Raw genomic sequence first — 12,584 nt, 5'->3', positions numbered from 1 at the left:
CTATGGACCTCCAGTCTACATGAGGGATTAAAACCTATGAAAGTCTTAAAGCCTATAAATTATATATTATATATTATAATTATAATTATATATTATAGAACTTAAGTTCTAAGTGTCTTGGCTTTTTGAGTGGATGAAAGGTCCAGAGGTAGGTATGAGCAAAGACTGTAATCAGAAAAGGTTCCGTGCTGCCTGCAGTGACCAGGGAAGCGCTGCAGGAAGGTGCTGTATGCTGTCCTGCATCCCAGAGCTGTCTGATGTGGGCACGCAGCAGTGCCTCTGCTCCTAGCTGTCAGTGTGGCAGACACTCATTACCCTACTGTCTAATAATTTAATGGGGCCCTGGAATTTGGGTAGCATTTTGCCAGATACCTATACAATGCCCATGGCAAGGTGAGCACACAAATTGCTTTTTTGCATTCCCAGGATCTTGTTTGCTCTTTGGCTTCTCTTTTTTTTTTTCTCTAAATATATAGAGAGAGCAGAGTCCTGTCTTGTTTCCTATTTGTGCCTCTGACAGAAGAATGAGAATTCTTGTTGTCTAGGTACTTCCCATAGCAGCAGTTTAGGAGTGCACATTTGGATTAAACAAAAATGCTTCATTAAAGAAAAAAACTGTTACAAATGAGTGGAGACTTGTTACCAGTGAGAGCTGAGTTGGCACCCACTGACGGGCTCACAGAGCCCTGCCCTGGCTGGGGTTGGGACAGTGCTAGAGACACCTCTCTGTGGGAGCTGCAGTGAGGCAAGGCACTTGTGTCTGGAAGGGGATCATTTGTGTGTGCCAGTGTTTACAGACACAGCCAGCTGGCACAGGCAGGCAGCTCAAGGTGCCTGGTTCTGTGGACTTCTGAATATGTTGGAGCTGAGCGTGCTGATCCAGAAGCAGGATTTCTTTCCTTGTTGTTGAAAAGAGTTTGTTCTGTTTTATGAGACTTGGGTATCAAACTGGGTCTTGAATACAATCTGAAGCCTTGCAAACAAACCCATGCTGAAGCGGAACTTTTGAGGCTAAAATGTCATTAGCTGGATGCTGTCTCAACAGCTTCTCTCATCCTGTCTAATCCTTTTTCTTTCCTCAGGCCAAAGAACTCTCCATCACCGGAGTGACACTCTGGACACAGTGATCCTGGTAAATCCTAATGTGGACAGCGTCGTGTCCGAGGTAAGGACCAGATGTGCCATCCAGTTCTCTCCACATCAGCTCTCCTGCCCTTGCTTGCAATGGAGGTCATGATTAGCAACTTTGTACCTTCTGGAGAGTGCAAACCTGCTGCCAGTCTGCTGCAAGGTGTGGTGAAAAGGCCAGGTGTTCTGGTCTTGCCAGTGATCAGGATATACACAGTAGCTCTGGTGTGACGTGCGGCTGTGTTGGGCAGGCAGTAGCAGTGTCTGCCCTCCTCAATAAGCAGCTTCCTTGTCTGTAGAAAACGTAGGGTTTGGCTATTTGTGAATAACGTGGTCATCGCCTGTCATGGGATTGGGATTCTGGGTGCTGGTGTGCAGTACAGGTGAAATCTAATGGCAGCCCTCTGTCTCATCTCCTGTCTGGATAGGTCCGCTCCCTTGTGTGTGATTCATCAGCCCACAAACTACTGATCCTCTGTGGTCAGAGCTCAGACCAGGAAGGAGACTTGGTCCTGCAGACAGGGACCTTCACTTACCAGAAGTTTGCTGAGATACTTTCGGATCCGGAGGTGAGTGTGAGCCGTAATCCAGCACATCCCTTCCTGTTCAGAGTTCACGGTAGAATAATGCAGCCTGTGCCCTCCTTCAGGGTAATCTTCAGGCAGATTTGCAGACAGATGGGTTTGCAATCCAGCAAAAAATTGCATACTAAAAATAATTCATGTTATTTTCTTGGGAATCTTGCTTTAACTCTCTGTCTTAAGTTTTCCAAGGTGCAGGCATGGGTGATTCCTTTAAGTGCTCAGCTTGAAATAACCTTCCAGACTGGCTCTGCAGGGGACAAATGCCCAAAATTTCTTAAAGTGGGTCTTAACATAACTGTGGGCAGTTTCCAAAAACATTAAGAATATCAAAAGAGAGCATGGCTCTATGCATTGATTTTCCACGGGCTTTCAAACTATTTCATGTACGCCCAATGTTTCCCATTGGTAAAGTGCTCATGGTACCTTCAGTATTTCTGCATTAACTGGCTGCAATTTTTTTTTTAAGTGCTGTATAGGTCTCAAAGCTCTATTTGACCTTTATTTGTCTGTGTTTATCCCATTAGGTCACCCAGATTCTCAGCAACTCTGATTCAGATACCAAGACCTCTCTTACTGTGTCGTGCGTGGGAGAAGGAGCCTGGAGCAACCTTGGGCATCCTCGATTTCAGGACATTATTAATCTGAAACTGAATCCTGATCCAGTTCTGCCAGAAATGGATGGGGTGTCTGAATTTGCAGAATATGTCTCTGAGACAGTTGATGTACCGTCTCCATTTGATCTCCTGGAGCCACCCACCTCAGGGGGTTTTCTGAAGCTTTCTAAGCCCTGCTGCTACATATTCCCTGGGGGAAGAGGTGATTCTGCTCTCTTTGCTGTCAATGGGTTTAACATCCTTGTGGATGGCGGCTCTGAAAGGAAATCATGTTTCTGGAAGCTGGTAAGGCACCTGGACAGGATTGACTCAATCCTGCTCACCCACATTGGTGCAGACAACCTGCCTGGCATCAACGGGTTGCTGCAGAGGAAAGTTGCTGAGCAAGAGGAGGAACAATCCCAGGGCTCTACCAACTACAGTGACTGGATGAAAAACCTAATTTCTCCTGAGCTAGGGGTGGTTTTTTTTAATGTTCCTGAAAAGCTGAAGATGCCTGAAGCCTCCATGAAAGTAAAGAGGAGCATCGAAGAAGCGTGCATGACACTGCAGTATCTCAACAGACTGGGCATTAAATCAGAGCCTCTCTACAGGGTGGTGAGCAGCACCATCGAGCCCATCACACTCTTCCACAAAATGGGCGTGGGTAAGCTGGACATGTATATACTGAACCCTGTCAAGGACAGTAAAGAAATGCAGTTTCTAATGCAGAAATGGGCTGGCAATAGTAAAGCAAAGACTGGCATCATTCTTGCAAATGGAAAAGAAGGTGAAATTTCTGTTCCCTATCTCACATCTATCACAGCCCTAGTGGTATGGCTACCAGCCAGCCCAACTGAGAAAATTGTAAGGGTTTTGTTTCCTGGAAATGCTCCTCAAAATAAGATATTGGAAGGTCTTGAGAAACTCAAGCACCTTGATTTTCTGAGGTACCCAGTGGCTACTCAGAAAGATATCACCTCTGGAATACCTCCACCTGTGCTGAAGCAGACCAAAATTAAACAAAGAACTGACAGTAAAGAGAGTCTTAAGTCTTCCCCCAAGCCATCTGTGACAAAGCAAGTCAAGAAGGAAGAAGCAGTTGAGGAGGGGATTAAGGAAGTAAAACCAGAAGTTGTAAAGGATGCTAAAATTGAAAAAAAGGTTAAGGAACACACAGAGAAAGTTCCTGAGAAACCTGTTAAACATGAAAAGATAAAGACAGAAATAAGTGATGCTCTCAAAGCTGAGAAAAGAAAATTGGCAAAAGACAAGGTTGGAAAAAAGCATCTCAAAGAGAAAGTATCCAAATTAGAGGAGAAGAAAGACAAAGAAAAGAAAGAGATTAAGAAGGAGAAAAAGGACTTAAAAAAAGATGAGGGAAAGAAAGATGAGAAAAAAGATTCAAAGAAAGAGGATAAAAAGAAAGAAAACAAACCAGAGATCAAAAAAATTCCTAAACCAGACTTGAAACCATTTACACCAGAAGTAAGAAAAACACTGTACAAGGCAAAACTTCCAGGCAGACTCAGAACTGAGAAGATCAAAGTAAAACCTGAAAAAGAGCCTGAAAAGGTACCTGCTGACCTTAAGACATTACCAATGGAGAAGGCACCTGTACAAGTGGATCCAGGAGAGACATCCATGGTGGAACAGAGGTTGGTCCTGTCTTCACCAGAAGATCTTACAAAGGACTTTGAGGAACTGAAGCATGAGGAGAAAGGGGCCTTGCAGCTGACTCAAGAACGATCTGATATGGAAGTTAGTGATAAGATTATGGCAGCACCTGAAGCAGAGATAAGAGACTCTGTTGATATGACTGGTCAGAGTAACCTTGAAGTGGATCTGATTTTAAAAAGAAAGACCCCTGACCAGGGAGTAACTACTATTGGTATGGAAAAAGAATCATCAGCAGAGGAACTGGCAGTCCATCACTGGGAGCTGAGGGGAGGTTCTGCTGAAGCAATAGAGGATGAAAGAAAAACAGTAGATGAAAACCACGACATAAGATACTGGGGGGGAAAAGCTGAGCAGGGCAAGGACATCGAGGTGTTTCCTGACAAAGAACACCTGCCATCGCATACAGACCTCTTGGCAAAAGGTGCTCAGCCCCCAGTGTTCAGAGAGGAAGAAAAGGAGGAAGAGGAGAAAATCTCTTTGGACAGAAAACAGAGGGAAGCAGAAACTTGTGAAAAGTATATTGAGGGGACACAGGTACAGGAAGAGGATGAGAAGGAAAAGAGAGAAGATGTGATAGAAAAGGCAGAACTGGAAGAAAAGGAAGAACAGCATATGAAAGCAGAGGAGAAAATGGAGAAGAATAGAGAATTCTGTAGGCTGAATCAGGATGATAGGGAGGAAAAACTGTTTACTATTACAGAGAAGGAAAGAGAATTTAGTTTCATGGATGAGAAAACCAAGTTACTTGAAAAGGACATAACAAAGGAAGAGTCATATCTGAGCAGCCTGCCAGTCCCACCAGGAGCAACAGCAGAACATGTTTCTTATATCCAAGATGAAACTATCCCTGGCTACTCAGAAACAGAGCAGACCATTTCTGATGAAGAAATACATGATGAACAGGAAGAGAGGATCCCACACTTGAAGTATGATGTCAATGCCTATAACATATCTGTTCCTGACCATCCAGGCTCTTTTGAAGCAGTACACAGAATACAGGCCATGCCTCCTGCTGACCTTTCTGCCAAGGGCTATGCTGGGCAGGAGTCTGAAATCCTGGCATATCCTACAAACATTGTGGCAGCACCTCTAGCTGAGGAGGAACACATATCTTCTGCTACCTCCATTACTGAATGTGACAAGCTTTCATCTTTTGCAACATCCGTAGCAGAGGATCAATCTGTTGCGTCCATAACAGCACCACAGACCGAAGAGACTGGGAAAAGCTCTTTACTTCTGGACACAGGAAACAGTATGCCCTCTTCTCGGACTGAAGCAACCCAAGGTCTCGACTACGTTCCCTCTGCTGGCACCATTTCTCCCACATCATCCTTGGAGGAAGACAAATGCTTTAAATCTCCACCCCCTGAAGATTTCCATGCATTAGCAGAAGGAGAGAGGAAAGTGGAAACTCAAAAAAAGGACCTTCATGAGGAGGCAGAAGATGAAGAAGATGAAGAAGATGGGACTCCAAATATTGAGATGCCTGATAAACTCAGAGGGCATTACAATGCCCCTGTGTTTGTTCCTCCATTATCCCCTGGTAATGTGATAATCAGTGTTCCCACACAGGGGATGCCCTTGTCCACTGAGGAGGCGCCATTTTCCCAGGCTGACTCTGCAGAGGCTGAAGAGCGCTGCACCAGCCCCGATGACAGCACAGTGAAAATGGCCTCTCCCACTCCCTCCGGCCCCACCAGCGCAGGGCACACGCCCTTCCACCAGTCTCCAGTGGAGGAAAAGCTGGAAACAGTAGATTCAGATCTGTTTGAAAAACAAACGGACGCTGCTGCCAAGAAACTGGAAGGCCAAAGTCCTGTTGTGGTGAAGGGAGCCAAGGGTGAACCTCTCAGGGAAGATGAGGCATCTGTGGCTAAATCCAGACACGAAGGAGAAGTGCCTGGGCCTGTGCAGCACGAGCAGGTTCTGAGCAGCGATGTTGCAGCGTCTCCTGAGGAGGAGGCTCAGGAAGCACCAGCGAGGAGGGACGAGCTGCCCTGGCTCTCCTACCACAAGCAGGACACGGTGGTGATCGGGGAGGACGAGCAGCCTCCGAGCACGAAACCAGAAAAAGAGCAAGCAACTAAAACCGTGACAGAAGGGTTAATGGGATTTCCAAAACACTTGTCCTTTGAGCCATTTGCAACCACAGGAGCTTCTCCAGGAAATGTGGATCTTCCACAGTTCACAAGCCAAAGCAAATGTAAAAATGGCAAATCTTTGCAATTTTCACCAGATGGCATCAAATCACCTTCTTTTACAGAAGAATGGATTGGTAAAGAAAAATCCTCAGATATTTCCAAGACAATTACTACTGAAGAAGGAAAACTGCTATATTTAACAGGAGACACATCAGAAGAAGAGAAATCTTCTCATGCTTCTGTTGAAGATATTTCCCCAGAAGAGACCAAATCCATTTCTCTCACTGAGAGTTCCAGTAGAAAAATCTCTTCAGATGTTTTTATTAAAGGACTTTCTCCAGAAGAAATCAAAGCTCTTAGTTTCACAGAAGAGATATCTGCAAAAGAAAAAACTGTGTCCAAGTGCACTGACAAATTCTCTTCAGAAGCTGTGAAATCCACATATTTCATCGACCAGAGCCCAGCCACACATGAAAAATCACTGGAAGTTTCTGCCAAAGAACTGAAAGAAGCATCAAAATCTTCTCCTTGCCCAGAAAGTAGTTCAGTTAAAGGCACATCACCCAGAGATTCTTCAACTGAAGAAATGTCTCCAGATGACAGCAGTTTATTTTCTGCATCAGAAAAGAGCCTGTTGAGGGGAAGAAATGCAGGCTTGGACTCTCAGGAAGTATCTCCAGATGCAAAGAGCTTTCATTTTACAGAACGTAGCCCAAGTGAAGATAAAACATGTTCACACATTTCTACTGAAGACATAAAATCTTGCAAGTTCAAGGAAGCTCAAGAAAAAAAATCTCCGGAAATGGATAAGTTTTTCATGAAAGATTTAAGTTATGAGAAGAAAGTGTGGTTTCCAGAAGAGGTAGAAGAGGTCCCTGTTCAGGGAACGCGGCAGAGATATGACAAAGAGAGGGAGTGTACATTCTTGGATGAGGTACCAGAATTTGAAACAAAATCCCTTCCTAAACTGGGAAAGGAGGAGAACCTGCCTCCTGCCTTGCCTGTCAGCCATACCTGGAGAGAGGCAGAAAGGGAAGCATGGGGTTCTGCCTTTGGGTATCTTGAGGAAGGCAGAGACAGTGGGAGAGGAGAGCAATTACCCAGTGAGGAGGATGAGGAGCTTCACCATGCTGAAGACAAACCCATGCTACTGCAAGCAGAAACTGAATGTTTAAAGATGGAGTCGTTTGATTACAAAGAAGACACACAGAAGGGTGCCCAACCTAAGTCAGAAACAGGGAAAGTGGATGTGATTCCTGCTGACATCACTGTCCCAGAAAGAGCACAAAGGGAAGGTTCTCCTCTATCTCCTCAGTATATCCCTGGTGAGGAAAATCAGGCCAAAGCTTTAACTGGAAACAAAGAAAGTCAAGAATTGTTGTTGACCTCTAAACAAGATTGCTCCTGCTTAGACAACGAGGACAAAGCTGTCCTAGATATCTATGCAAAGTCACTAGACCAAGCTGTAGCATTTCCCCTGTCTGCAGTGAGAAAAGAGACAGAGGCACCTCCAGGAGCAGACAGGCCCTGCAAGTTAGATCAGTGCAAGCCACATTTATGGGAGGATGTCCCATCAAAGGCATCTGAAAAGAAATCAGACATCAGTGATTTGTATCAGGAAATAGATTGCAAATACAAGTCAGATAGCAAGCAAGAGGATGACTGCAAATCCACTGAGGGTCTGTATGACTCTACAGGAAGAAAAGAGCAGAGAGCAGCAGCACCTTCTCTGTTGCAATCTACAAGAGCAGCAGAATATATTGCAGAGTCCACAAAAGGGAGTGCTGAGCTGTCAGGGCAGTGTGCACACTCCCCTCCAGCACAAGGCCCAGGTCAAAAAAGCAGTGATGCTGTTGGCAGTGCTGGCGCTGTGGGTGCTACCACCCAAGAGGTGTACCCTGCAGAGACCTACTCCAGGAGCTCCCCTGGGCCTTATTCCTATGAGGAAGGGGTCTGCACACAGAGAGATGATGACACTTCCACAAGACAAGAACCAGAAGAAAGAGAACCAACTCCCTACCCTGATGAAAGAAGTTTCAAGTATGCTGACATCTATGAGAAGATAATTGTGTCTGGAGTGGGACCCTCTCCCTTCACAGCCATGGGTGCACACAGCCCAGGTCACACTGACAAGGTGCCAGTGACAGCACTGAACTCTCAAAAAGGTCAAAATTTTCATGTGTCTGCAAAGGAAGAAGAGTCCTGCCTTTATACCTCAGCTGAGAAGGAACTGTCTTCTCCAGCATCCCCTAGGGATAAAGCAGATTCAGTCTTTGACTATAGAGACATCCATGAAAGATATTTGCCCTTGTCTGAAACAGGGAAGCCTAGGACATCAGAAGGACAGGAAAAACTGAATGTGTCTTCTGCTTTACCAGGAGAACTGGACTCTGCACTGCATCCATCATCTGCGAGCGCAGCATTTGCCTCTCCCACCGTCGCAGCTGACACCTTTTATCAAGGAAAATCATCTGCCTATATGGATGCTGGTTGTCCAGATGAGAATATCATTTTGTCTAGCCAGGAGCAGGTATCTTTGTCCCTGAAATCTGAAATCCCAAATCCCAAAGATACATACTATGAGAAAGCAGGTCGAGGGGAAGAAAGTGCAAGTGACTCAGAGCTAGAAAAAGGTGCTAAGGAGAAGTCTGAAAAGGAATCTAAACTGCACAGCCCTGCTGAAGCTGCAGGCACCGTCTATACACACATCTCAGCCATCAGCAACTTCCCTGTCTCAGACCCCTTCCTGCAGAGCAAATGTCAGGAGCCCCTTTCACCCAGCTCCGCTGCCTCTTCTCCCTCTGGTCCAGGCTGGCAAGAGAAATATGAAAGTAGGGCGACTGCATCAGCTGCTGTTGTGGAGACATATGTCGCTGGTTACAGTGACGTGCCAGACATGCACAGAGATGAACAAACTTCAGAAATGTGCCATGATTCTTCACAAAAGATAGAGGTTGGTGAAAAATCCACAAAGGAATCCCATTTCTGGGTAGCAGATTATCCAAGTGCAGCAGTGGCCTCCGAGTGCCAAGAGCAAGCCATATACCTGAAATCTGCTTCCAGCAAACAAACAGAAGTATATGAACAGAGCCCAAGGGTAGAGAGCAGAGGGATGGATAGCTCTTCTGGATTTGAAACAGCCAGCACATTCAGACATAAGCAAACCTCAGTAAGCCATTTAGGGGATATTTCTCTTTCTTTAGAGTCTCCTTGTGCTTTGCTGTCAGCCCAGGGAAACAAAGATGAGTACTTGGAGGTTTCTGAGAAAATCAGCAGCCTTGACTCATCTTTTCCTAAATTCTCACCGCTGAGTCCATATGAAGAAGACAAGGTGTTCTCCAAAGGTGTGGAGAAAGAGTCTGTGACCCAGCAGCAGCTGAAAGATGACTCTTCAAGCCTGTCAGAGGAACCCTCATCTGAGGCCACCACTCCTGTGATACAGGCTACAGCAGAAAGTTTCTATTCCCATATGCTTTCCACATCCACAGGTGCAGGAGTGGAATCAGGTACAAGGAGTGCTTGGGATGTGTCTCCACTGGTTCCAGATAATGCTGTGAAAATACATACAGCTGAAACCAAAGACTTTGTCTTTGCTGAAGAACATGGGTCTGCATTTCCCTGTGGCATGAGTGACCACACCTTGCCACGCAGAAAAGAGTGCCAGGGCTCAAAGCCCACACCGTTCTCTGCAGAGCAAGAGCAGCAGCACTGTGGTAGCAGCCCAGAGCAGAAGGCACCGTTTGCAGAGCAGCCGTTGCCTCTGAGATCTCTCCCTGATGTGCTGGCATCATTTTCTCATCATCAGTACAAAGATGAAACCACAGCTAATGGTCCAACAGAGGTGAGCACTAGTCTGCCAGCTTTCCAAAGCACACACCATGCAGCAGAGGCAAAAGATGAAAAAACATGTCCTGATTCTGACAGCAGTTTTTCTCCATGCGCGGGCAAAGAGGAAACAGAGAGGCAAAGCCGTCCTTCCTCTCTGATGTCCCCTGAAAACAGTTTCCAGCCATTTTTCCCAGATGTGCAGAGGGGTGAAAAAGCAGAGGACTGTGGAGACGCTTCCCATGACATGGAGACCCATTTAGGAGGCAGTTCTGATTGCGGACAGAAATTTTCCGCATGTGAATACAAGCAGAGAAAGGGAGAGCTCTCTCCCTCATTCATCAACCCGAGCCCCCATGAGCTCTCTGAAGACAGTGACCTCTCAGAGGAGGAGGGTCACCCTTCAGTGCAGGGGAGACCACCCCACACTGGCAGCAGTCCCATGCAAAGTGCCACAGTGGAGGAAACCCCTCCAACATCAGTGAGTGATTCTGGAACCTCCCAGTCAGACTCCGATGTCCCTCCTGAGACTGAAGAATGTCCATCCATCACAGCAGATGCCAACATGGACTCAGATGAAGATGCTGATTTCCTCCCAGTGGACAAAGCTGTGGGGAATGCTCATCATGCCAGTTCTAGGTCCAGCCATGATCCTCAGCCTGTTCCAATGGTAGATCCCCATCCCCACCCTCCTCACCCTGATGTCTGCATGGTAGACCCTGATATGTTGCTAAATGAGCAAAGCATGAGCAGAACTGATAAAATTTCCAAGAAAGACATAAAAGAAAAGAACAAAGGTGTGAGGAAGCCTTTGAGCAAACCCAAATCTTCCTCACCTGCCCGAAAATTAGATGTGAAAGGGAAACGATCACCCACTCCTGTGAAACAGTCATCGGACAAATCTCCAAAATCTGTCACTGCCAAAAAAGAAAGAGATGGAGGAGAAAAGCCCAAAGCACGTAGTGCGCTGATGCCAGAGGATGAGTTATCCCGGAGTAGTCACAGCAACCCTGGCAAGAGCCTTGTTAATGGCATCAAAACAAATCCCGGTAAGAAATCCTTCCTGAAAATGCATTATCTCTATAGGTCCAACGCCAAGAAAAGCACTAGGTTAAATACAGCAGAACAGAGAACAGATCTTCCCAGACAGGCATAAAAAGTTATAAGCAGTGATAAGGTTGAGATGTACAAAAGGTTGATATGAAAGTGCAGTAGAGTCCTAGGAGCAGCAGCGATTCACAGGGATGGCAGGAAGCCAGGATGGACAAAGACTACTGTAATGACCTAGGATAGCATACATAGGCCATCAGAATGGGGGAGGGTGTGTGTCTCTGTGTTTAAGCAAATGTAGGTTATTGACAAAAATTAGGACTAAATATTAATTGGGATGACAACTCTGCATAAGTTAATAATGGAGATTTTTGGTTCCCTCCCCCAGAAAAAAGCTTCTGATCCTAAAGCTTTCCAATCCCTCCCCCCAAAAAATAGCAGAACTTCCTTTCCCACCCAAGACCTGTCACAGCACTGGCCCAGAAATCCATCCAGGTCACCTCTGAGCAGCAGAGCATGGATAAGTCTCAACTTCACTGCTGCAATGGAAAAGTCTTTCTGGAATCCACTTCCTTCTTTGTTAATCTGTTTGTCCCTTGCCTCTTGTTTCCTGTTTTCCAAAGCTTCCAATAGTCCTAAGAGCAGTTTGTCAGTGCCTATGGGTCCACCTGTCTACGTGGACTTGGCCTACATCCCCAACCACTGCAGTGGGAAGAACACAGATCCAGAGTTCTTCAAGCGGGTTCGAGCATCTTATTATGTCGTGAGTGGGAATGATGCAGCCAACGGAGAGCCAAGCCGTGCAGTGCTGGATGCACTTCTGGAAGGGAAGTCTCAGTGGGGAGAGAACCTGCAGGTAGGTCATGTTAATGTAAAGCGCTGTGTCACGCTTTTTATGTCACAAGTGCTCAGAGGAAGATGGGTATCACATACCCAAGGGAGTACACCGAGAGGAAGCAAATGGTACTGGGCATATCCTGTTTTGCAGTCTCAGCAGAGTAATTGCTTGTACTGATAAGGAGGAGAGCACCTGCAAAATGGTATGAATAGAAGCAGATATGTCCTCTTTTCCACATCCTCCTGAGGGAAGGAAGCATTGAGAGATCATACACTCATCCGTACCTACTGCAGGATGAGCGTATCCTCAAGCAAAATCAAACACCAACACAAGCTGAATTTTCATCAGTGTCCCACACCCAGTGGCATCTCTTGCTAGCCTGGCTTGCTGAAGATTTTTCTGACATCAACTTACTAATAGAGCATTTCAACAAGAATGTTCTGTAACACAGTTCTTATTTAGGCAGGCTTGCAGGACACCCAGGTGGGCACTCCTGAAGACATGTACAGAAAGGTATAAATGTTCTTCCAGATGAAGCAGCCCCATATTTCACGGTCCCTGAGTTGCACGCTGGGTCAACGGGCACATAGTGTCCATTAAGAGTGACACTGCCAGTATTGTTTCTTTTCATACTGAAGGATCTTTCTGAGGCTGTTTCTGGAGCTCCAGAGCTCTTCCCTGCACTGCAGCCATTCTCATCATTATGGTGTCAGTGCTGCCAGTTTGCAGCCAGTTCAGAGCCCCA

General features: G+C 46.1%; 1 protein-coding gene across 2 annotated transcripts in view; it reads left to right on the top strand.

Annotated features, from left to right (window-relative positions):
* MAP1A (microtubule associated protein 1A) overlaps window positions 1-12,584 on the top strand; it is a 46,640-nt gene that overhangs the window by 30,487 nt on the left and 3,569 nt on the right. For both annotated transcript variants that reach the window (XM_064722596.1, XM_064722597.1), the window contains 4 exons: window positions 1,083-1,165; window positions 1,557-1,697; window positions 2,237-11,000; window positions 11,625-11,857. In XM_064722596.1, coding sequence (XP_064578666.1) covers window positions 1,083-1,165; window positions 1,557-1,697; window positions 2,237-11,000; window positions 11,625-11,857 — 9,221 coding nt within the window. The remainder of the gene's footprint in view (window positions 1-1,082; window positions 1,166-1,556; window positions 1,698-2,236; window positions 11,001-11,624; window positions 11,858-12,584) is intronic.

This window comes from Zonotrichia leucophrys, chromosome 10 (genome assembly GCF_028769735.1).
Source record: "Zonotrichia leucophrys gambelii isolate GWCS_2022_RI chromosome 10, RI_Zleu_2.0, whole genome shotgun sequence".
In the NCBI taxonomy this organism is placed as follows: Eukaryota; Metazoa; Chordata; class Aves; order Passeriformes; family Passerellidae; genus Zonotrichia; species Zonotrichia leucophrys.
The sequence above is the reverse complement of the archived record's forward strand: the minus strand, read 5'-3'. Positions and strand labels throughout refer to the sequence as shown.